The sequence below is a fragment of the Bufo gargarizans genome, chromosome 2 (genome assembly GCF_014858855.1).
Source record: "Bufo gargarizans isolate SCDJY-AF-19 chromosome 2, ASM1485885v1, whole genome shotgun sequence".
Taxonomy (NCBI): domain Eukaryota; kingdom Metazoa; phylum Chordata; class Amphibia; order Anura; family Bufonidae; genus Bufo; species Bufo gargarizans.
The window spans coordinates 214,357,877-214,384,529 of record NC_058081.1 but is presented as its reverse complement, the minus strand read 5'-3'; the positions used below and the strand labels follow the sequence as shown (position 1 = coordinate 214,384,529).

The following is a 26,653-nucleotide window of genomic DNA, read 5'->3' as shown; positions in this document are numbered from 1 at the left end:
TAGCAGTATTTATAGCGTTCCGAACAACAGTGATATAATCTCAGACTCAGATTCAACCAATCAGCATGGTCATTTCACTGGTAAAACACTTCTATTGGTTGTCTAGTAGCTCCTCTGTGGACAAATATGTAAAAATATACCCCTGGCATGTATATTTCAGTCTGCAATGTTAGGGGATTTGTAAGATTTTACTGCATAGGGTTATTGCAAAGACAACATGCTGGTATCTAATGGACTATGAGAAAAAATGCCACTTTAAAGCAAAAATGTACACCTTTACTTCTGGACAGTGGGTTAAATACACAAGTGGGGTATCTTCTTAGTCAGCATTGCTTACTGCTTTGGTATTGGTGTGCTTTTTCTCAATAGTTTGCAGTGTGTCTGCTGTTATTTCAGTTACATGAACAGCAACGTAAAAAAAATGCTATTTCTTTTTTTTTTTTTTTTTTTTTTTTTTTTTACATCTTACAACAAAAGGAAGAAATAATGGAATGTGCCACTATTAAAATGTAACCAGCATTGAATACCTTGGGATGTCTATTTTGTATAAAAGTGTACTAACTAACTTTTTTTTTAGACCTTGCGACAGTGGGGAAAATATAGGTGTATTTCAGGTTAATAAATGACCCCCTATAAGTCTTTAAAAAACAATAGTTATGACATGAAATGCAGTTGTAAAGATATTATCATTCAAAAGACAGGAGCATCAACGACCCTTGGTCATGAAAGGGCTGAACTGTAAAGTAAATTGCTGAATGCTTTCATCGCTTTATACACTCACCTAAAGAATTATTAGGAACACCTGTTCTATTTCTCATTAATGCGATTATCTAGTCAACCAATCACATGGCAGTTGCTTCAATGCATGTAGGGTTGTGGTCCTGGTCAAGACAATCTCCTGAACTCCAAACTGAATGTCAGAATGGGAAAGAAAGGTGGGCTACAACAGAAGAAGACCCCACCGGGTACCACTCATCTCCACTACAAATAGGAAAAAGAGGCTACAATTTGCTCGAGTTTACGAAAATTGGACTGTTGAAGACTGGAAAAATGTTGCCTGGTCTGATGAGTCTCGATTTCTGTTGAGACATTCAAATGGTAGAGTCCGAATTTGGCGTAAACAGAATGAGAACATGTATCCATCATGCCTTGTTACCACTGTGCAGGCTGGTGGTGGTGGTGTAATGGTGTGGGGGATGTTTTCTGGGCACACTTTAGGCCCCTTAGTGCCAATTGGCCATCGTTTAAATGCCACGGGCTACCTGAGCATTGTTTCTGACCATGTCCATCCCTTCATGACCACCATGTACCCATCCTCTGATGGCTACTTCCAGCAGGATAATGCACCATGTCACAAAGCGCAAATCATTTAAAATTGGTTTCTTGAACATGACAATGAGTTCACTGTACTAAAATGGCCCCCACAGTCACCAGATCTCAACCCAATAGAGCATCTTTGGGATGTGGTGGAACGGGAGCTTCGTGCCCTGGATGTGCATCCCTCAAATCTCCATCAACTGCAAAATGCTATATCCTATCAATATGGGCCAACATTTCTAAAGAATGCTATCAGCACCTTGTTCGAACACCGTATTAGTATGGTGTTCCTAATAATTCTTTAGGTGAGTGTATATGTCACTTGATCAGTGCACGTATTGAAAACAAGATAAAAGTTCTAAAAACAAACAAAAATATATCTATATGTATAATAAAACATGGATTTCAATGATATGTCATTGTCTGAACACCTTAAAAATGTAGCTTCATTTGTATATAGAACATATGTAAAACAAAAAACAGAAAAAAAAAACTGTCCTACCCATATGGGTAACAATGCGTGTTGCCAGCTATCAGCAGAAGAACGCAGAGCACAGGTGGCTTATGTGCGCTGATTTTTATTTATTAATTTTTAAAAAAATGTAATGTGCAAGTCTAACCCACAAAAAGAATCGTATCAGAACAGGACCTGCAGTGATTTTTTTTCTGATCTGGGACATGGATGTGCGAATTGCCCCAGTGACTTATACGGTCAGTGTGTTATCCGGTTTAAAATGGATAGCACAGTGAAAAAAAAAAAATGTGGTTCAGACTATGGTCTATTACAATAAATGTACCAGATGTGAAAGTGGCAGATGCTTTATGTGGTCGTTGGTGCAGTATAAAGTACAGATTTAGTGCAATCCATAAAACCCATTTCACCAAACACTGTTTCAGATTATATATAAAAAGGTCGGTGTTACAAAACATAACTTGGAAAATATATATACTTTATTAGGAATCTGGACATAAAACAGAGATGAGATGTCAACAGGCGAGTGTCCAGTATAACAAGTGGTGATAATATAGCTGCAATTTATGAAATAAAAGAGGCATCAGAAAAACTATTTAAATAAAGAGGTGAACCAATGTTAACTTGCTCGATCATACTTTTTTTTTTTTTTGAACTGTGGTTTGGGAAAATTATAGAAAATAAAGAAAAGAACAGTGTCCCAAGGCAGAGAATATGTACTGTGGTGGGTGGGACGCTTCTACTCTTCATCTTAGACAGCATTCTGATGCTCTTCCAGCACAAACTGCAGCTGGAGTAGGTTGAAATGCTGAGGCTCTACCCACCTCTTCCAAGCATGCTCTATGCAGGGGGGAAAAACAGAAGAGAGTCAAGAGAAATAACCAGACCAGATGCATTTAATTTTTTTTACTTACATGTAGAAATATTTTGAATATCAATTATCATAATTAAATCAATCTTTATGTTCTACAAAAACATTTCTGACATGTTTCTAATACTGGATGGCTGAATCATCCCATACTCCACTGACTGCAGTCTAGTTGTGCAATAGAGAATCTGATAATTACAGTATATAACCCAATACGTAGGACCCCAGCAAGGACTAAACTAAAAATAATTAAAATGTACCCCAACCTTCCAAAGCCTCTTTTACCCATGCCAGCAATGAGGGATACGTGTACAGTTTATTGCACACCGTATATACCCACCAAGCCAGCTGATAAATTCAAAAGTAAGGAGTGGTCATAATAATGTGACTCGACTATGTAATTAGCTAAATAATGGTGCAATTAGATGCTGCGAAGAGCCACCGATTGTTGCAATTAACTGCCTGTTAAGTGGAGGCGAAGCTCTGCATTTACATGCAGCAATCACCTCCATAGTATCTCCACAGAGGACGAGTAATGGTTGCTGCTATTGCTTGTGCCCATACAAAATCATTTCTGTTTAGACCGCACGATTTGATGCCCGGGAACGATCATTGAGGTATCCATACCTCAGACAATTTCACCGGATACATTGCATGATCTGCGGCACCTAGAGATGGGCAGATTATTGGGAATGAGTGTTTGTTGGAACGTTTATTGCAGACAACTGGCCCAAACACTGGGCCGTGTAAATCCAGTTTAAGAAGAGTTTGTACGCATGTCAAGGTCATCCTTGTGATGTCACACCCAGGCAATCATCATCCATGGGATCTTGCCCTGTACATGTAGGTTTTGTGGTTCAGTATACATTCTATATTTATATATTGCTTCTTTTCTTAACAGCTGCTCATTTTTTAAGAGGAAAATGGACGACAGGAGAAGTATTGAACCAGGGGTGGACTGGTTCTAGACCTTACTGGGAAGATTCCAATTGGGCTAATGCCCAGAGGGCTGAACAAGCCCTACTTCATTGCCAGACAGTAGTGTGCTATTTGAAGTGGACTATAGGTGGCACCACGAAGGCATTAGGGGCATTAATGTTAATATTGTGGGCACTATATTGAGCATTACTGAGGGTATTTATAATAATGTGGATACTATAGGGGCATTTTAATACTTGGGACCCTATAGCAGGCATTACTGTGGCATTCCTAATACTGGGACACTATGGGGGCATTACTAGGGACATTTTTAATACTGGGATCATTATAATGGCCATCACAGGGAGAATTTTTAATATTTGAGATCTTTTAGTGGGCATTATATAGCTTGCAGCATTCTCTAAGTGCAGCATTCTCTAAGTGCAGCATTCTCTAAGTGCAGCATTCTCTAAGTGCATCTGAGATATTCAGGAGACTAACTTAGAGCTTTTCCACTGTAGCAGAACTTCAGCTGTGTTTTTGGTGGCTACTCAGACACTGTGCTTCAAAACAGGTAAGGAATTTGTTAGACAGATTATCACTATTGTCTGATTGCAAATGAGCATAGGGTGATTAAGGTGTTAAATTTGTTGTTGGGGAGGAGCTTTTGTGGGAGTGTGTGGATACAATAAGTAAGATTTGTTTGTTTAAAATCTTTCCCCTCTTTAAAATGGCTTTTAAATGGTTTTATTTCAGGTTCCACTCTTCAGAGGTTTGGATGCTGTCTGATCTGTAGACAGCTCTCCATAATGCAGCAGGAAATCGTATTTTTGAAATCTTAAATTTGTAAATTATCTGTTAAACTCAGGCTGGGAATGTTGCAATGCTACTACCACAGAGGCCCTCTAAAAATGGAAGATGGGTTACTACAGGTTCTGGTAGACTTAGAGTTGTGGATAGAAGACATGTCCCACAGTCTGTGGCTCTCCATAATTCATTTGCAGCACTTTTAGAGCGCAAGAGCAACATGGAAGATGGCTCAGGCACAGTAGGTGAGGAACAATCATCTCCTATTCCTAAAGTATGCAAAACTGCAGCCGTGTGAATTGGAAGTCAACCTGGTGTTCTGGTCCAATGGAGGTGATGAAAGAGAACATCTACACCAGAAGAGATATCGTTGAAAGAATTTGTCGTGGCTTTCTAGTTTGACTGGTGATGAGGAAAATCGCTGGATTTAATAGGTAGGTAGTTCTGTAAGATCCTGTATGTTTGGTAGCATTGAAAGATCAGGCAAGATGCTGAAGGAAGGCCTGGCTCAGTGCTGTGGCCTGCGTCTCACCTCCCCAGCCTCTTCCTCCATATCTTAGAGACAACTGTAGGAGGACAAAAAGTGGCAGGTGGCGGGGGGTAGAGAGGTTCCCTGCTCTGGGAATGCTCTGCTTTCCAGCTTTTCTAAAAACGAGCATCCTATAATCACTACAGAATGAGCGCAGAGTGCAATCTACAGTGTGATACCACTGCTGTGTCACATAGTGCAGAGAGCGGATACGTGTCAGTGCTGGTGTCATCTGTAGTACCAGCTCATCTGAGCTATGGAGCAGCAGGGTGGATTACTTCTACACTTTCTTCCTTGCCCATTTCTGTGTCTATCAATGAATAAAACAGTGTGTCTAGATTTGCAGTCATTAGGATTTCAGTATGTGCAAAACAGCTTATTTACAGTCTTTTTGGAACTCTTTAGGCAAGCGTACACATTATGCATATTCAGAGATTATTTGGGGAAGCAAACAAGTAAATCCAACAAGACCAAACAAAGCTTTAAGATATAAATCCTACAGATGACAGAATACTCACGAACCTAACAGTATATATCACTAAGAAAAACTAAGGAAATGCACTTCCAGCACTGAAAAAAGGTGTTTCATATAGTAATGGAGGCATAGACATAGTATCCAATAAATGCACATGTTCTCACCTGTTTGGCGCTGGTGACGCACTGCAGGTATTGTCTCGCCAAAGTAGAGCAGGTCAGCGTCTGTTGTGGGTTCTGCTGGTAGCATTGGAGAATTTGTGTCTGCAGGTCAGCACATACTGGGTGTGACTCATATCTCCTGGAGAAGGTAAAACCAGTGTTAATATGTGAAGCATATATTTTATAGTTTGGAAATACAAGCAGGAAAGTCAATTTCCCCTGACGACACAAGCCTACTGCCCTTCCACACTGTGTGCTCCTCCGCTAACCTTGTAACGCTTCCTCCCATCTCCCCTGACGTCACAAGCCCTCTGCCCTTCCAAGATGTGTACTACTCCGCTAACCTTGTAACGCTTCTCCCATCAACCCTGACGTCACAAGCCCACTACCCTTCACTGCTGTGTGCTCCTCCGCTAATCTTGCAAAGCTTCCTCCCATCATCCCTGACGTCACAAGCCTGCTGCCCCTCCCTGTTTGCTCCTCCCCTAATATTGCAACGCTTCCTCCCATCTCCCCTGATGTTACAAGCCCACTGCCCTTTCCCGCTGTGTGCTCCTCCGCTAACCTTGTAACGCTTCTCCCATCAAGCCTGACGTCAAAAGCCCACTGCCCTTCCCCGCTGTGTGCTCCTCTGCTAATCTTGTAACGCTTCCTACCATCTCCCCTGACGTCACAAGCCTGCTGCCCTTTCCTGCTGTGTGCTCCTACCCTAACCTTGTAACGGTTCCTCCCATCTCCGCTGACGTCACAAGCCTGGTGCACTTCCCTGCTGTGTGCTCCTCCCCTAACCTTGTAACGCTTCCTCCCATTTCCCCTGACGTCACAAGCCTGCTGCCCTTCCCTGCTGTGTGCTTCTCCCCTAACCTTGTAACGCTTCCTCCCATCTCCCCTGACGTCACAAGCCTGCTGCCCTTCCCTGGTGTGTGCTCCTCCTCTAACCTTGTAACGCTTCCTCCCATCTCCCCTGACGTCACAAGCCTGCTGCCCTTCCCTGGTGTGTGCTCCTCCTCTAACCTTGTAACGCTTCCTCCCATCTCCCTGACGTCATGAGGATTCAGCTTTTCCCCGCTTTGTGGAGGAAGCCTTGGGAGCTTAGCAGAGTAGCACACTGTGGGGAGAGGAGGAAGCGGGCTTGGGAGCAGTTTTTCCATAGGATTTAGGGCCCATGCACACTACCAATTCTGTTTTGCAGTCTGCAGATACGCAAAATATGGATGTTTAGCAAAATAAGGTAAGTTTGGCATTTACCATAAACAGTTACAGTGTTTACAAGGACAAACACATTTTTCTACACCTGCAGTGACCAATAGGGAAAACCCAGGCTCTTATAGCATACTGCTTTATTATGGGGGTCAATGTATACGGCGTATGCAATATGCTGCTAAGTTCTCCCTAATGGAGGTTGCAGCCAGAATTATTTAACACTATGAATATGCAGGGAATGTGGAGCTCATAATCACTTTAGATCCATATGATAACATGTACACTACATATAAAGGAAAAGATTTATCAAGCGCTGAAATTTTAAAGTCAATTTTACAGGAGCCTGTACTGTAATTCGCGCCAAACTTATCTCGCATGATGTTAGATAAATCTGGATCATCTTTAAGTCTTAGACCTAGTTTACAGGTCTGTGTTAGGTCAGTGATCAGCGAGACCAAAACAAGGAGTGGAGCCTACAGAGATAAGGTATCAAGGAAAGATTTGTACCTGTTCTGTATTGTTGACCTGCACCTGGTTTTGGTCACAGTCACTAAAGACATGTGAATTAACTCTTTTTGAGATGTTACTCCACTTTCTACCCTATTCAATTACTGGATAAGATTGCAACAGATTTTGAGGGGAGCACTGTAGTTGGTTGTTTGGCAAATACTTACATTATCTTTCATGGATACCGTGCTACTCCATATTAATAATTCATTACCATACCTAGCTGACACTAGAATTCTACTGTCTCCAGAGGTTATATCTCCCAATACATCTTCATCTATACAGACCATGTTCTGCTAACATCTTTTATGTATTATGTAGTCTTCATACAGGGGAGGGGAATGCGCAAAAGAAAAGAAGATAAAGAAAACCTCCCAGAATGCAGTGTATTGGACTGTGGGGTATCGGGACAGATGTGTTCACCAGACTCGTAGAAGGAGACTCTCCACTCCACATAACACACTTGCACCAGGCCAAAGTTGAATGCAATAGAGGTTTACAAAATTTCTGCTAACTTTTGGTATTGTTCATAGTTACGCGTGGCGGAATTGTTGTTTCACCTCAATATTACCGGTCTACAATAGCAGGATTTTTACAGGGCATCACATACTCCTATATATAGTTCCTCAAGAGTCCTTCAAACATTTTCCCACAACAGAAGTTAGGAATACCGGTCTATAATTACCTGTTGAGGACAGTTAAAAATAAATAAACAGTGTGTAACTGCCGGGGTATAGAGTGTTACCACTGATCTCCCCGTTATAATTTTTTATTTTTTTTAAAAAGACGGTATGGAGTGGCCTAATGGGCAACCTTGGAACAAATCCAATAAACACATAAACAGACCAACACTTCATACTCTGGCAGCGAAGGGTACATTTTCTAGGATATATATGTATAGTATCAATCTGCTCCGCTCTTCCTGCTCTATAACATGCTGCGTGCATAGTATTTCAGGTTCTTTTTAACAATGAACAATGCTAAACTAGCTAAATCTTTCAACTCAAAGGGAAAACCACATATCATCATGTAGTTTACATATTCAGAGTTGTTGTTGTAAACTGCAAAAGGGGCTTACCGGAAACTGGGGTAGTCTATCAAAACTGTCCATCGCATTTGACAAGTGAAACCTGGAATACACTGCTTGATCCTGCTACTGTTCTTCAAATGCTCCCATGTCTGTTGCACATGGAAAGGCTAGTCTATTAATCCCACAAGGTAACAAAGTTCTAGACGCCATGTAAGGCAAGCAGCAGAACATTATTATAAAGAAAGCCAGAGGTGATATTAGCAGAGATCCACACATATCAACACTTTTGACATGTAATAAATCAAATGAGCTTTCTCATTCCACAGTCAATACCCATTTCAGTCCCTTGACATCCCGTCTGCTTATGGCTAGAGCTCATTGTATTTTCATACGCTCTCATATCCACTTCCTATCTCTTTAGGCACTCAAACGTGATATTGATGAGCATCAACAAAAATGGCTCCAGCAACTCTGGCAGAGCCAAAGATTTTTACTGGATTAGCATACAAGGCAGAAGTGGTGGCCTTTTATTGATTCAGGGTATTTGCTATGCTGCTTAATGCACCGTTTACACTTTTGGGAAAACCTTAAATGAGATTACTGTCAGACATCATACAGCCATAAAACACAGGGCAAGACACCACTCCATGCATGCAGAGACGCCCTGCAAGCCTCGTTAGTAATGAATACAGCATTATCTTAAAAAGGGGGGGGGGGAACGTAATAACTCACCCTACGTAAATCATATAGGCATCTTATACATGTCTCTTTTAAAGGTCTGCACCAAGACAAACCTATTCCCAGGTTTCCTACCAATCACATGCATAGTTTATTCATGAGAGGGCATCTCACATGAAGCAGGAAAAGACCCTAAATTATGTCCCGATTCTAACAATGCAATGGTTACTACCTACTGTATACTGTACAACTAATTTTATGGGCAAGCAGGAGGAAAACATTAAAGGGTAATGCCCACCTCTTAACACCATTTTACAATTTACATATACAGTACAATTCTATATAAAATACTATGCAAATGCACTGCATTACTTGTCTTGCATTGTCCCTGGGTTATAGCCAATAAAATAGCACAAGGCAGCAGTCTACATTGTGCTTGCTCTGGAGATTTGCATGTCACGAACGGGATTCTCTGTTTTATAACTGCATACCTAATGATATCACTATTTTCACTGGATGTCTGCAGTCTTTCAGAGATAAAGTTCACGTTCGGCCCTGTGCATATGACAATAAGTATTTTGCAAGAAGCTGCAGAAGTGCAAAATACAGAAGCGGTCCGTGTGCCATCCTCATTTTTTGCAGACCCATTGAGGTTTACATTTTGCAGACAACTATACCGTAGGACATGTTCTCTCTCTTGTGGAACGAACATACGGATGCGGAAAGCATGGGGGCAGCTTCCGTATTTTGCGGATCCAGGAGTTTATGGACCAAAAAAGGATGCCTCTTACAACTACTGAAGAAGAGGGAATGGATTTGAGGACCACATCTATTATTTAAAGCCAACTTCTAGTAACTAATCCATGAAAACACTAGAATGCTGTGTGCCACAGTATATAATAAAACTTCTAAGTTCCTAGGATTTTTACCCTTTAGATGTTGTGATCACACTTGACCACAGCATCTAAAGGCCGTAATGACTGTGATTATCATTATTGCCTGTCAAGGACATTACGCATGGACGCCAAGCTTAAAGGTTGCTCCAGCGCCGTACATGTACAACGCTGGTAGCGCATGGGTTAAACCCAATATACCCCAAAAATAAATTTTTCGAGTTTTGCTTCTTTTTCATTTCGTCAGTAGTATACCATTCATTAAATAGTGTCCTTCTGTAGCAGTCATCAAAGAGAAAAAACTCCATACTCCACTACACAGACAGGTAAACTACTGTCAGTTTTACTGCTGCTGTGAGAGGGAAGCTATTATCTGCAGGTTAATCCTCATCATTAATAGTATTTGTAGAAATATATGACAGCTCTATTGTTCTCTTGATTGGTCTAGATAAATAAAAAAACAGCCACATAAGAGCACTGCTCTAATTGACTTACTCATCCCCTTTCCTCTCTGGTTGCAGTGAATAGTTGGACCTAAGGCCCTTTTACACTTTAGACAGATGAGGCCGATGATTGTAGGGAAGGAAGTGTTCCTTCCTGACAACCCCCTGCTCGTCAGTGGAAGCAAAAGCTGCATTTACATGCAGCGATCTCCTCCTCGGTATGGGGAGGAGCGATCGTTAACATCATCATTCGTCCCTATACAGAATTATTATTGCAGAGTGCTGTTTAGCCAGTATGATCTGCGGCCGGTAAACGATGATTTAGGTCAGTGTTTCCCAACCAGTGTGCCTCCAGCTGTTACAAAACTACAACTCCCAGCATGCCCGCACAGCCAAATGCTCTCCGGGCATGCTGGGAGTTGTAGTTTTGCAACAGCTGGAGGCACACTGGTTGGGAAACACTGATTTAGGTGACCAAACAAACGATCCTATTACAAAATGAACGAGCACTTTGTTTATCAGGTAATCGGCAGCATCTTTACACCTGTAGATTATTGCCAACAGCATTCGTGATGGGCATTTAAGAGTTACACGAGACTGTCTGCAGTGCTAAAAGTCCAAATAAAAAAAAGAGGTTAAAGAGACAGGAAGTAGAATACATGGAGTAACCTAAAATGTATTAATATGGTATGCATCAATAAGACGTTTTCTAAGTCAGATAAAGTATATACCATATATGTTTTGCTCTATAAGATGCACTTTTCCCCCCCAAAAGTTGGGGGGAAAAGTCAGTGTGTCTTAGAGCGAATATACCGACTCTCGATGGCAGCAACAAGGCCAGAACATCACAGGCCGTGCTGGATAGCAGTGGCAGCCATTTGCAGTTCGGCATACAGTGTGTAGCTGCGGGGTGGCTATGTAGAGGAGGAGAGCTGACCTTCTGCAGACGCCAACTGGAGCAGACCAAAAGATGTCGAGAAGCGCAGGAGCACAGCTGGAAGCTTGGGGCTGTCGTGCCTGTAGCTGGAGACAGCAACTGTACACTTGAGTAAGGGTCCAGAAGGAGCAGCCTGAACTGAAGAAGGGGAAAGTGCACAAGGACAGAAGTGTCTCAGCCGAAGTATTACAGAGCGGTGTGGTAAGATTGGACTACAACAAGGTATTTCAGCCTGGTGATTAATGCTGAACCTTCCAGGGCTTGATTAGTCTCTGAAGGATTGAGGCAGCTCTAGTTAACCCTATCTGCAAGATACAAGCTGCGGTGCCACATTTATGCTGTTCTGTTCAGGGGCCGAGTATGGGCCCTAGTACATCTGCAGATGAAGCAGGTGATTGTCAGGAAGGAAGTCTTCCTGCCCAGCAATCGTCTGCTGGCTAGTAGAGGAGACTGCTGCTGAATACTGGTTGTCGGTGGCAGATCATGCTGTCTATTCACAATCTGCTGCCGCCAAACACGGATTTTTATACCTGCTAAAAGATTCCGATTACCTGATAAATGAGCGTTTGTTCTTTTCTTGGGTTATTGGTGGCAAGAACGAACGCTCGTTAGAGATCATCTTTGGGTGTAAAAGAGCATTTAGTAATGCCTGCCTGTTAACTAGCTTTTACTGGCCTCTTGTGTTTAGGGGATGTGACAGAGTGCAGTGCTGCTGTACTGCTCTAAGGATAAAGGAACTAACCCGAATTAACAACAATCAACAAGAACTAAACAGAACCATAAAAGTATTAATAAGTGCTAAAACCCACTGCCAACTAGTGTTGTACTAATCATTAATACCAACTACTTATAATTACTGTCGAACTGTAAGATTGTGAGACTCGCTTATCTGATACATGAATAACTGTGGGCCTGCCTGCTGCTTTCTCATCAGCTACACTAATACATTGGCACCGGATTAACGGATTGCCTAAGTCTTGGACATGCAATGTACCGGTACACACGTGTGTTGTACACTTCCTCCGTCCCCCACTCACCATGCTAGCGAGCATGTCAGAAGCCCCAAAACAGTGTGCCCCCTAACAGCGTGTCCTGCTCAGATCCCCTATTAAAGTGTCAGCAGCAGATCTGACCATTTGCTGACAGTTTATTCATTACTCAATCTTGTTGCAGAAAAATACGTAGTCTTCTGCTGTATATGGACCACTTTTAAGATGACAAAGCAGAAAAGGCTATCCAATAAAATTCCTTTTAAACTGGAGTTGGTAAAATATTTTAGCACACCATTTAATTCAAAATATTTTACTCTAATTTTCCTCCTCCAAATCCTAGGTGCGCCTTATGGTCAGGTAAGTCTTATAGAGTGAAAAAAAAAAAAGGTAATCATTTGATATGAATGCAAACAAAAGTGCTAATTTGAAGACTTACAATCATTGTAAAATGACATTAAAATCCTGGTAAATTTTCCCAGTGAGCAATAGGTGAAGGATACTGACCTATCCTAAATGCCAGGCTTGCCGTGTTCATTTACTGCTACTCTCCAAAGCCTTTTCTTTTGACTGGCAATCGGCAATAGGATCTGTTCCAACAACGTCCTATTACTACAAGCTTCATTGGCAGGAAGCTCTCATTTCTCCTCCATTACAAGTCCAAATGTTGAATAAATGAGGTAACTCGGGATTAATGGTTTCTATGTTGTGACCCTGCATAAAACTCATCCTATAAACTGTCAAATGAACCAACCGTAACCACGGATAATTTCCAGTGCTGTCACGCAAAGGATATTTATATTTTCGGAATGTGGGAACTTACTATAAACTTAATATTTGGGTGACCGATCAAAACAGCAATTTCTTCATAAAGGGAAAACATAACTTTAAGGCCACCTGTACACTTTGCGGACCGCATGCGGTTTTTCTGTGCGGATTCCGGTGCAGACAATATGCATCATATTACAGTACCAGCAAAGTCTACACAAATCTCATGTACACTTTGCTGAATTTTTCCATGCGGAAATTGACCTGCATTATACATTTAAAATTCTGTAGCATTTCAATTTAGTTTGCGGTTTTAGCTGCAGATTTCATCCTTTCAATGGAAGGTTGAGATCTGCGGCAAAAACAGCATCAAATCTGCACCAAAAAAACGCTGTTACACAATATTTTGGTGTGGAATTGCTGCAGAAACGCACATAAATTTATTAGGATCTTATGTGTATTCACCCACACAATGGCCTGAGAATATAATACAATCACGGTCAAAGTCTTCAGTTTAATAGTGACTACTAGGGATGAGCGAATCGACTTCGGATGGAACATCCGAAGTCAATTCGCCTAAAACATTGTTTCAATACTGTACGGAGCTCACTCCATACAGTATTAGAATGCATTGGCTCCGATAAGCTAAAGTTATTACGTCACGAAGTCTAGTGAGACTTCGTATAATAACTTCAGAAATTGATTTATACTGTAAAAAAACATTTCCTAAACTCAGTTCCAAGTGGTACCAGCCAGCAAAGGAGGCAATATGGACAATCACAATACATTAGTAACTGTCTTGTATTAAAGGGGTTGTCCGGTTTCAGAGCTGAACCCGGACAACCCCTTTAACTCTGTCTACATGAAAAATACCATTTGCAGAAAGCGAGACTACCCCTTTAATATCATATTAAACCCTAATATAACCCTATGATTCTTCCTCAAACACAGTTCCATGGTTTGCATGCCTGGTGTCATCAGTAGGAAAACAGGACAGGTTCAAAAAAAACTAAATATGCCGGAGCCAGGATATGGTAATTTCATTATTTCTTTAATGTACGGTGTATTTTTATGTGTTTACTCACAATAATAAATGTATAATGAATGAAAACTTGCTTCAGATCTTTGAGGTATTTTGAGTACAGGGGACACAGCTCCATCAACAGCACAATTACTGATTATTTTGTATTTTTACCTTTTGATCTCTTTTCTATTGTTTTATGTATTACTTTGTTACTGACATTAGCGTTCATGCTCTCTGAAAGTGAAGTAACACTTCACACCTCGTACTGCATTCTCCAAAGGCAGTAACAGGACAGACAACTACTTGCATTGTCATTGATCTTTTAATATAATGCTTTGAAGGAAAGAAAATGAAATGCAGGCTGTTTGGTGCCATCAGAAGAGGAGTGTGCTGATCTTGGAAAATCCCTAAATGTAACAAATAATCCTCTCAAGTAGGAGAATAACAAATATTAACAATTTCTGTGAGGTCAGCGCTCTCCATTCTGCACTGCTACCACTATGACACAGTAAATATTTCTGAAAGGGAACCATCAAGTATACAGGGAGCTTTAGGCTCTGTAATGAGAAGAACTGCTGCTTGCTATTCTTGAAGCTGAGCTGCATACAGCTAATGCCACCTTTGTCTACAGGATGTGATATCTTCTTTTATACTGCAACCTTTTCATAAATCAAAGGAAAAGCCAATACAAAGCCGTCTCCTCCTCCGGTCTGTGTGACAACTGAAGTTAACGGTGAAGCCTGTCTGCGATCAATCTTTCCAAATGTGTCCATGATATGGCATGCCTTCTCCTCCATTACTGTGCCGGTAATGCATGCACGTAAGAGCTCCCTTCGCAGTGACCAAAAGACATTAATTGCAGGAAGTCAGGAGACAGTAAGTGCTTGGCCCTTTTATCATAAAGAGGGTTAAATGAATATGGATCCTAAGATGAAGACAGACCATATATTGACCTAGTTATATGGTGAAGTGTTAGGCAAGAATTGAATAACGAAGTAGACACAATATGTAGGAAAGGTAGAAAATAAGCATAAACAAAAAAAAAAAACTGGTTTCTGAAAATCAGATGGAGAAAAATTGTTGTTGTTGCATTTAAGGAAATATTTCAACATGGCCAAATACTCTAAAACCAAAATGTCCACCTGTTAACACCAGGGGAGAGATTTATGAAGCCTTTTACGTCACTTTTGTGGCATAAAAAGGTCACAAATTACAGTAGAAACCATATATTGGATTTTTTTTTGCACTTCTGCTAGCTATCATAGATCTGACTTTCTGGAGCACGGAGGGCCAGAGATGTACCAATTCATTAACAGGCCTGAGCCTCTTAATAAATAAGGTGTATCTCACTCCAGGACATTGATAACCCCCCATGTCATTTCTAGGTCCAACATCCGATTAATTTCTCAATATACTGTTACATTCTATTTTCTTCTATTTATACTGAATCTATTACTCTGCACAGAACAATAAAAGGATTTTCCCATGAAAACCACAGGATAAGTGATAAATGTCACATCATTGGGGTCTCCATCTCTTAATGGAGAAGTAGTGTGCATGTTGGCGCATTCATTTCTATGGAACTCTGATCCATTCAGAGAGGAGTCAGACCTAAAGCCATCCAATATTTATCACCTATCCTGTCCTAACCGCAGTATCTCAGTCCTAAACTCAGTATCTGAGCAAGGGGATTTAGGGCTTATTATTTCAGAAGACTTAAAGGTAGGCAGACAATGTCATAGAGCAGCAGGAAATGCTAGCAGAATGCTTGGGTGTATAGGGAGAGGCATTACCAGTAGAAAGAGGGAGGTGCTCATGCCGCTCTACAGACCACTAGTGAGACCTCATTTGGAGTATTGTGCTCAGTACTGGAGACCATATCTCCAGAAGGATATTGATACTTTGGAGAGAGTTCAGAGAAGAGCTACTAAACTAGTACATGGATTGCAGGATAAAACTTACCAGGAAAGATTAAAGGACCTTAACATGTATAGCTTGGAAGAAAGACGAGACAGATGGGATATGATAGAAACTTTTAAATACATAAAGGGAATCAACAAGGTAAAAGAGGAGAGAATATTTAAAAGAAGAAAAACTGCTACAAGAGGACATAGTTTTAAATTAGAGGGGCAAAGGTTTAAAAGTAATATCAGGAAGTATTACTTTACTGAGAGAGTAGTGGATGCATGGAATAGCCTTCCTGCAGAAGTGGTAGCGGCAAATACAGTGAAGGAGTTTAAGCATGCATGGGATAGGCATAAGGCCATCCTTCATATAATATAGGGCCAGGGGCTATTCATAGTATTCAGTATATTGGGCAGACTAGATGGGCCAAATGGTTCTTATCTGCCGACACATTCTATGTTTCTGTGCACAGGTCAAACACTTTTTACAAAATAACCTCTTCTAAAGCTTGCCTCAGCCACTATCCTCTGAGTCAGTGGTAGAACTGCTAGCAAACAGCTGTTCTCACCCTAGTGACAAGCAGGAAGGGAGGATCAGGAATGCTAGGAGTGAAGCTTTGGTGCGACGACAGCAACAGTGATACACTCATTGCACCAAACAGCTCATTTACATATTAGGAAAACCTTGATATTGCAGGAACAGAGCTTCAGATCAGAAAGGGGATCAGAAAGAGCAAAGGCTACCTAACAGTGCTCTGTGTTTAAGGGCTCATGCACACAAACTTATTTTTTCTCAGCATCTGATATGCATTTTGCGCAGGTTGGATGTGGACCCATTTACTTCAATGGGGCTGCAAAAGATGCAGACAGCTCAAGTATGTCCGTTCTGTGGCACCCGCAAAAAGATAGAACATGTCCTATACTTGTCTGTTTTACGGACAAGGATAGGACTGTATACAGAGGCCAGGACGTTCCTTTCTGCAAAATGTGAAACACATACGGCCAGTATCCGTGTTTTGCTGACTGCAAAACATGCTACAATCGCATGCAAGAACCCCGATAGGGAGGTCTGTGCTGACAAACTCCCTCTTAAGAGCCTCTGTTAGCATGATCAACCCTACTAAACTTGGCATATTGCCTGGTAGGGTTGTTCATGCTGATTATAACTATGCTTTTCTTTATACCTCTCTGGAGATATGTGGAGTTTCATATTTATGCAAATTAGGCAGTTTGAGCACCACGGGTCCAGCAATGCTTGATTATACTAATGCACTGTGAGTATGTATGTATATATATGTAGGCATTCAGGGTGGCAGTGGAGCCTCTGCAGAGTGAGCGAGCGCTGTGCGGGGAGGATCGAATACTTACTGAACTTTACATCCTCGTAGCTGCTGCGCTCCTCTGCTGCCTGCACCTCCACTTCTGGGTGGACTGAAGTATATAAAGCTTAGGCAGGCTATATATACAAAGAAGATGACACAAAGCTTTTCGTGGTGTGTCACAGCATTGCGCGATACAGTATCTGGGCCTAGTTGACCCAGCGGACATAACAGTCTTCTAATTTAATGGACTGTAATACCAGCCCTAAATAGAGTGCACAACACATGTTAGGGCTACAAGACCTAAACAGGACTCGTAAGTGAGCTAATATACCTATTTTGTAATTCTCCGTCCTTATTTGTGTCATATCCCATTACAGCCAGTAGGTGGCTGTGGAGAGCTTTTTGCAAGTAATTACAGTACATACATTTTTCATAACTAATTCAAAGTAAAATAAATTGATTGATGATGATTAATGATAATTGATGGTAATTACAGCACAAGCACTGCAGTAAGCTGCGCTGAATATTAAATACTGCCTATGTTCCCATATACCTGCACTTACCTTACAGCATCATCCCGCCACACAGAAGAAGGGTCATTTCGGTTTAATTGCATTTGGAACAAATATCTGATAACTGGCTGGGCATTTACATCATTAGGCACGAACATGTGCTTCTGAAAAACTGGATGATTTTAGGGAATTGTTTAATAGATGAGCTATAACATAAGGCTACTGCTACATCTGCGTTTTGCTGTACGGTTTGGAGATCCGTCACAGGATCTCAAAGCTAGGGATCGACCGATTATCGGTTTTACCGATATTATCGGCCGATATTCAGGATTTTGAACGTTATCGGTATCAGCATCTATTTTGCAGATATTCCGATAACGTATTGGGAACACAGATCGCTGTCAGCGCTCTCCGTGTTCCCTCAGCAGCACAGGGGAGAAGGAGCAGTGTCTCCCTCCCCCTGTGCTGCTGCTGCCACCAATGAGAGGAGGGAGGACAAGAGGAGGGGAGGGGCTATGGCCACTGCACCACCAGTGAAGAGAAATCTCTCATTCCTTCATATACAGGAGGCGGGAGCTGCAGAATCACATAGCCGACTCCCAACCTCTATGACAAGTAGCTGCTATCAGCGGTAGTTAACCCCTCAGGTACAGCTATCAGGGTGAATAGGACAAGGGTTCTAGTCCCTAAGGGAAATAATAGTAAGTATAAAAAATAAATATTTAAAAAAAATATAATAATAATAATAATAATAATATTATAATATTAATTACAAGAGGAGGGGAGGGGTTATGGCCACTGCACCACCAGTGAAGAGAAATCTCTCATTCCTTCATATACAGGAGGCGGGAGCTGCAGAATCACATAGCCGACTCCCAACCTCTATGACAAGTAGCTGCTATCAGCGGTAGTTAACCCCTCAGGTACAGCTATCAGGGTGAATAGGACAAGGGTTCTAGTCCCTAAGGGAAATAATAGTAAGTATAAAAAATAAATATTTAAAAAAAATATAATAATAATAATAATAATAATATTATAATATTAATTATAAATGAAAAAGAAAGACTTACAAAAAAAAACAAAAAAAAAAACATGTTAACAATAACCATTAATTTTCAGCAGATTTGTGTAGGAATCAGTTTCAATGGGGACAAAACTAAACAAACTTGAACGGAGGGCATCAGAATGCATTATGTTATGTTTCGTTGCGTTCCAATGCTGCACAAAAATACGTTGCAAGCAGCGCTTTAGTGTACGGCATGGGATACTGAGCAAGACGGATCCAGCGTGAAACACACATGTAAGTCAATGGTGCCGGATCTGTTTTTTCAGACACAATTGTTTTGTTGCCGGATCTATCTTGTTCATTTTGGAGACAATACAACCGGATCTGTTCTGAATGGATGCAGACAGTTGTATTATTGAATGGACTCGTTTTGGCTGATCTCCTGGCGGGATCCACCCAAAATGCAGATATGAAAACAGCCTAAGAGATCGTCTGCTGAAACTGATGGTAACATTTGTATAAAAGCACATACCGCATTTACAGAGGTGTGACAGATCACATAAACGCCAATGTCCTCTTAATTTAACTAAAAATCAAGGGAGTCAGATCTATCCGTATTAAGCAGATTACTTGTTCTGCTTGGGAAAAAAAAACTGCATGTATCGATTTACCAAAAGGTTTCTAGGTCATTAATGACGCCAAGCATGGAATTTCTACAAATTATTCCTAAAGTTACCCTAGTAATAAACATCAGAGAGATTTACAGATATGCACATAACAAGCAGGACACGGTGGACTATTTAGGACAATACAGCCTCTTGCCGAACTAGAATAATATAGAAAAAAAGAGCCCACAGTTTGCAGAAGCCGCCTGGCGACCTCGTGCTAACGCTTCGGAGAGCGGATCTATGATATAATCTCTTTGTTATGGATCTGGGCTGTACAACATCACCAGTGAGAGATGAATCTGCATTTATCTAGCCTAAATGCATGCAATTAATATTTCATGTGCCGGGTTTGTTACACTGCATTCTTAATGGGCTGTATTGATCACAACACAAGAGCTAAATGTCTGGACCGCTGTAGGGTAAAATGAAACTATTTTAGTTTGGAGAGAATTGTGTTGATATTGGCCTTTGCCTCTCGGGATTTTTTATTTTTTTTGCATATCTGAATAAGGCATAAACAAAACTGACAATTAACCCCCCACACACCCGGCTTCTAGAAGATGGATGTGTTTCTTCAAGACTAGATTACAGTGTGTTGTCTGTTTCCACACATATAATACTAGAGACATTTGCTAGAAGCCTTAATCAGGATAGAAGGGATTTCATTATGTCATTTACGTGCAGCTAAAAGTTGGTCTCCATCCGATATAACAGGGACCATGGAGGTGGAAATGCTCATGTCTACCCAAGCCTCTATAGACATGGGGCAGATTTAATAAGACGCGTTGCATATGCCAGTCTTAACCTGAAGATTGTTGGAGTCAAATGCAGCAAATTTATTAAGACACCGTTCTTAAAGGGTTTCTGTCATCAGGAAAATCGTTATGCAGCTGGCTGACATTAGCGATGTGCTAATGTCAGCAGAACGTAACTGTATGGCTTATATCTCCCTGCCTGCCACCGTTCACGCTAAATAATGACTTTTATAATATGCAAATGAGCCTCTAGGTGCTAGTGGGGCGTTGCTGTAGCACCTGTAGGCTCTGTCCTCTCACCGCTTGGCACGCCCTTGTAAAGGTGATTGACATCCTCGGTGCCTCGCAAATTCCACGCCTGCACTGTCCATTTTAGTATTAGGCGCAGGGAGTAAAAGACGCTCGCCTGCTGCCGCCCTTCACTCACTGCGCCTAATACTAAAATGGACGGCGCAGGCGCGGGATTTGCGGGGCACGGATGTCAATCACCTTTAGGGCGTGCCAAACGGCGAGAGGACGGAGCCTCTAGGTGCTGCAGCAACACCCCACTAGCACCTAGAGGCTAATTTGCATATTATTAAAGTCATTATTTAGCGTGAACGGCGGCAGGCAGGGAGATCTAAGTCATACAGTTATGTTCTGCTGACATTAGCACATCGCTAATGTCAGACAGCTACATAACGATTTTTCTGATGACAGAAACCCTTTAATAAATTTGGCACATGTCAGAAAATGAAATCTACACCTGCTGGAATAGACATCAGTGCTGCTGTTAATGGAGGGCATTCCGAGCAGAGACTATTCTTTGCCTGTTTGCCGATGACACAAAAGTGTGCAATCAGGTGGATATTCCTGGAAGGATTTGTAAAATGGGAGTAGATCCAGCTGCTCTAGATAAATGGTCCAACCAATGGAAAATGCACTTAACCAAGTCTCCAAATGTAAAATAATGCACTGGGGGGAGAAGTCCTGTTTCTATCATACTGGCAGTCATTTGTTAGCCTGGACTTCAGAAGAGAAGGATCTAGGGGTCCTGATCTCAGGCAGCTTCCAAATGAGTGCACAGTGTGGGCAGCTGGGAAAGCAAGTAGGATGCATGGATGTATAGCTAGAGGTTAGAGAGGAGTGAAGTCGCTTTGTTCATAACTTCAGATTATTACTGTAGGGAGATCCGTCTCCGTAAAGTATTAGAATGCATGGGCTCAATTATTTGCAAAGTCGCGCGTGACTTTGAATAACTTTGGTTATTGATTTTTAAAGTGGAAAACCAGTTTAAAACTTTAAACGATCTTGGGTTCGTTTCCAACTGGTACCTCGGAACCGAACCAGAGCTCGGTTTCAAGTTTTAAAGAGACCACCACTGCTGGGTGGTCATAACCATGGAAACGAGCAGTATATAATGTAATGAAAAATGAATGAAGTCAGCGAATGAAGCAATATGGATAATCACAGTACATAGAAGCTAGTACAGACAGGAGAACAGAATAGAGATACGGATGGAAGCATACAAAATAGGGGTTAGCACGGCTACTATCTAGCACTGTGGGCCTGACTGATGTGCATGGAGTTTATATATTCTCCCTGTGCTTCTGTGGCATTTCATTCACAACTGGAAAAATACTAATAGGTCAATTGTCTTTCTATAAAATCGGCTCAAGTGTTGTGTGTGAGATAGGAAATGACAGAATAATGTGCATTGCAGAATATCCTGGTGCTATATAGCCACCACATGATGTGGTTATATCTCATTACATGCAAATGACCCTGGAGCCAAAATGGTGGCCAAACGTTGATGGTATCAACATTTTGATAGCCTATTGGCTGTTTAAAGGGTCCTGATGCAAGCTTTGCAGCCTCTTCACTGCAGTCCCATGTAAACAATCAGGAGGCCCCAGCATTCACACCAGTATTGCGGCTCCCTCAAACAGCCGATAGGCGGGGGTGCCAAGAGCCTGACCCCCACCGATCTGATATTGCTGGTCTGTCCTGAGGAAAAAGCCCCTTTAGGTGATGACCACAATATATAATGGGAAGTCCATAAAAAGAGCATTAAATGTCTGCACTCGGTGCCTTTCAGGAAGCAGAAGGCATAATAGCACTAACAAAGAAGCTGCTGGTACTGTATACCTTGTAACTCATCAGCAGCAGAAGACAGAATAAGGCTTGTGAGCTTGCACCCACATTACACAGAAATATTGGGACTTAATGACTTGTATTACAAAAGGGAGAACCACTGTATTCCCGTTAAATCAATTTTAAAATGAGCAAAACAATTTCTCGAGAATTTAAATTTTTATTAAAGCTGAACTAAATTCCTCACGTCTTGGAGGTGGAGGCATTAAATGGCTGGAGTAGAAGATGTATTATTCATCGGGTAGAAGGCTTCATTGCTGTCAGATGAAGGGACAAATATTTAAACATGTACAGGTGTCTGTCTTGGCAAGCACTGAGCGTGTGGCACATTAGACTAATCCGCAATCCAATACAGTTGCACATGAATTAAGAGCTCTTGAAATAGACTTGCCTCATTTTCTCGCACGCCGATTCTTTAACCATCATAATCAATAATGGGTTGAGCTCCGGCGTGGCTAAGAGGAGCAGATGAATGCATGTGCACAGCTGCTGGATACACCACTCTGAAGGGGCCATGACGCTCTCACTGGCGGTATTTCAGCCAGGAGACACAAATGCGCACATTTAGACATTATATATTAGGGTGCCAAAAGAGAATGTGGAAAAGCTAAATCTCCCATTCCATCAAAAGTAATATGATTTTGGGAGAAAAGAAATAGAGGCTGGTCATAGAAACATCAATTCTCATCTAAGCCAATGCTGGCCTTTAAAGGCATTCTCCAGTCCTATAAAAAATGAGCCGAAAATGACAGAGCGCTAGACGTGCTCAAAATGCCTAATGTCACTCCAAGTGCTGGCCTCAGGTCCCATGGCTGCAATATGCATTTACCACTAGCATCTCAAAGGCCCCTTTCACACGGCGCAAGGTGAACGCATTGCACCCGCACTGAATCCGGACCCATTCACTTCAATGGGGCTCTTCATATGAGCGGCGATTTTCACGCATCACTTGTGCGTTGCGTGACAATCGCAGCATGTTCTATATTCAGCGTTTTTCACGCAACGCAGGCCCCATAGAAATGAATAGGTCTGCGTGAAAATCGCAAGCATCCGCAAGCAAGTGCGGATGCGGTGCAATTTTCACGCATGGTTGCTAGGAGATTATGTAAGTAAATTGATTAAAGTAAAGTTACTATATTATTTTCCCTTATAACATGGTTATAAGGGAAAATAGCATTTTTAATATAGAATGCTTACTAAAATGTGGGTTTAGGGGTTAAAAAATTAAATTGTTCGAGCAGCCGGGATCATCTTCTTTCAGGACCTGCAAAAGGACCCTTGACGTAATTGAGCGCGGTATCTTCAAGTGGTGAGCGCGATTACATTATAAAAAGGTCCTTTGGCAGCTCCTGAAAGAAGAAGAAAGACGACGATGCTGGCCAAAGCCACATTTTACTAAGCATTCTGCATTAAAAATGCTATTATTTTCCCTTATAACCATGTTATAAGGGAAAATAATAAAATACACAGAACACCCAACCCGAACGTCAGTGAAGAAGTCTGGGTACCACAGTCAGTTTTTTATCACATGCGTGCAAAACGCATTGCACCCGCGCAACAAAAACTGAACATCGGAACGCAATCGCAGTCAAAACTGACTGCAATTGCGTACCTACTTGCACGATTTTCCCTGATCGCAGACACAACGCATCCAGACACGCTCGTCTGCAAGGGGCCTAAAACTTTCTTCTTAAACTCTTCCTTGGATCTCATTCAGAAGACTAAGGGGGGTAATTTATGAATGGATTTCTGTCACAGATTCGGTCGCAAAGGGGATTTGCGGCCGAATCTGCGACTTCTTTGCAGGCCCATCTCATTTATCCTTTTCTATGCCTGCTTTAGGCATAGAAAATTATCTAAATCTATGCCAGCAAGGGAGCTGGTCTAGATTCGGGCCGGCAGTGGATGCGCCCGAGTTATGTAGAGGGTGGCACCGCTACATAACTTAGGCGCATCAGGTACCAGCAAGGGGTTATTAAGACTTAATAAATGACCTCATAAGTCCCTCACTCTCGAGGAAGGTCACTCTGTTGATTGCATTCATACTACAGCCTTCTATGGAATCTATCAATTGCACTACTTATCTACAGACTACCACCTACATGTGATCTATCTTCCACCCCATGAATCACCAGTCACATCAACTGCTTTGAATACAATTTAAAGGACTCTGATTCAAGCTCTTGGTTATGGTCAATAATTCCCTCTGTCCCCCAATGCAATTACAGGGTGCCTATTGAATAGCCCCAGGCCCCCCCCCCCCCCCCAAAGACTCCCTGTGGGAACTGCAACCACCTATCATAGTGTTGAGCTGAGCGAAAAAGCAGCCAATAGGCAAGAGCTAAATAAGAAATAGCAGGTTATCTTCCTGTGCAGATACTGACTAAGGCCCCTTTACACTGCCGAAATGAGCAATTGAGCAGACGATTATCGGGCAGGAAGCATTCTTTCCTGACAATCGCCTGCTCGTCAGTGGAGGAGACTGGAGCATTTACATGCTGCGATCTCCTTCACAGTATGGGGAGGAGGGATCGCTAATGCCATTGCTCGTCACCATACAGATTCCTTATTTGTCGGCAGCAGAGTCCTGTTTATATGGCACGATAGATGATTTAAAAAAAAAAAGAAAAGAAATGAATCGCACATCCAGCTGCTATGCTCTAATCTCATCCCTGCTACTAATGCAGAAGACAGCACTAAATAGCGCATGAGTACCGCCTCCTATGCTACATGCTAAATGAGGCATTAGTGTAAATATTGATCAAAAGGCATAAGCTCACTCACCACGCCAAGGTTGCCTCTATGAGTGGGTCCTACTCTAAAATTGCACTGCACGGCGACCACCAACGCTGTGGCGCCAATCGAACAGGTGGTGGGACCCAGCAGCCAAACAGCACCCCTGATGCCTGACTATGCCATACCTAGCACTGGGCCCCGCCAGAAAAACAGCACAGTGGCACCCGTGCAGTACTGCACCATGTGCGGTACTGCACTGGGGCCACTTAGCTGTTTTTCTGGCTGGTTGGTGGGGCCCAGTGCTAGGTATGGCATAGTCAGGCAGCAGGGGTGCTAGCAGGATATAAATAATCTGCCCGCCCATCAGGCAGTGTAACTCACTCATCTGCTTTCACACAATCAGTACTTGAGCAGTGATTTCCATCAGTGATTGTGAGCCAAAACCAGGAGTGACGGCTATACAGAGAAGGTATAAAGGAAAGACCCGCACCTAGTTTGGCTCACAAGCACTGATGGAAATCACTGCAGCCTTTATTATCATTTCTGAGAACCTGACTGGACAGTTGCAGTAGTAATATGCCAGGAGGCCATTCAGATGGGAGAGCCCTATTGTGCGGTATTATAGGAAATCATTCACTGCTCCCACTTTATAAATAGCGTATCAATGATACTCTCTAGAAGTTAACAAACTTATTACAGTCCTGCAATTAAAACACAATTCTACTTCATTTTTAACAGGGCAAAGAGCATAAACTAACAAAGCAGGTAAAAAACATTAGGGACACCATATCGGATTCTTAATTACTGTGATTATAGTGGAATAATAAAGCCGTTATACTTTGACTCAGATAGCCATAGGGAATACAATGTTACTGAGGCATCTGCTGTGTTTCCTGCTACCATCCCTTTAATTACAAAGGGGAGGAAAGCTAATACAAATGTAGAAATGTAATTACTTTGCAAAAGCCCAAATCCTAGCCCAAAGCCATGTTCTTCCTGTAATATCACATTCTTCTCTTCTTGTGTAAACTTTTCATTACAAAGAAGACATCTTCATAATCTAATCAAAATGGTTATAATGCAACTCCTGGAAATATTATTCTTGCATTAGAAACAGTCGCATGTTTTAGTAATGTTCTTTTAATGCAATTTGCGCTGTGCAGGAGCCCATTGAACTTGATCATTTAGAATGTGATCAATGTGAATTAGTGCCTCAAAGAGATAAAGCATTTGATCATTGGGAATTTGATCAATGCTTCTTGAGGCCGAGCACAGATAAGGCATTTATCAAGAGTGTGCATAATTGTTAGCTCATTTGCACTAAGAGAAAGAGGTAATAAGCTTCTTTCAATGCATTATGGACAATCCAATCATCTGTTACACACTTGATTCAGGAGGTATTCCGTTATTTTTTGTGGCACCACTGCATTAACGTCTTCGTACCAGTGACAAAGCGTCAGATTGTTACACACTGCACATACATTGTTATGAACCATATAATAGGAATTAGATTGTAGTTTTTGATAAAAAATAAATAAATAATGGTCCCTCTTCTCCAGCTGCTTGCAGCCGCCATTAAGAGGAGTTCCTAGCTACCG

The 26,653-nt window shown here is 41.7% G+C and overlaps 1 protein-coding gene across 1 annotated transcript in view; it reads right to left on the bottom strand.

Annotated features, from left to right (window-relative positions):
• Positions 1–2,246: 2,246 nt before the first annotated feature.
• Positions 2,247–26,653, bottom strand: part of CHCHD3 (coiled-coil-helix-coiled-coil-helix domain containing 3) — a 126,113-nt gene continuing 101,706 nt past the window's right edge. The window contains exons 7-8 of the mRNA XM_044279995.1: positions 5,551–5,686; positions 2,247–2,629 (exon numbers count right to left, since the gene is read on the bottom strand). Coding sequence (XP_044135930.1) covers positions 2,606–2,629; positions 5,551–5,686 — 160 coding nt within the window. The 3' untranslated portion in view covers positions 2,247–2,605. The remainder of the gene's footprint in view (positions 2,630–5,550; positions 5,687–26,653) is intronic.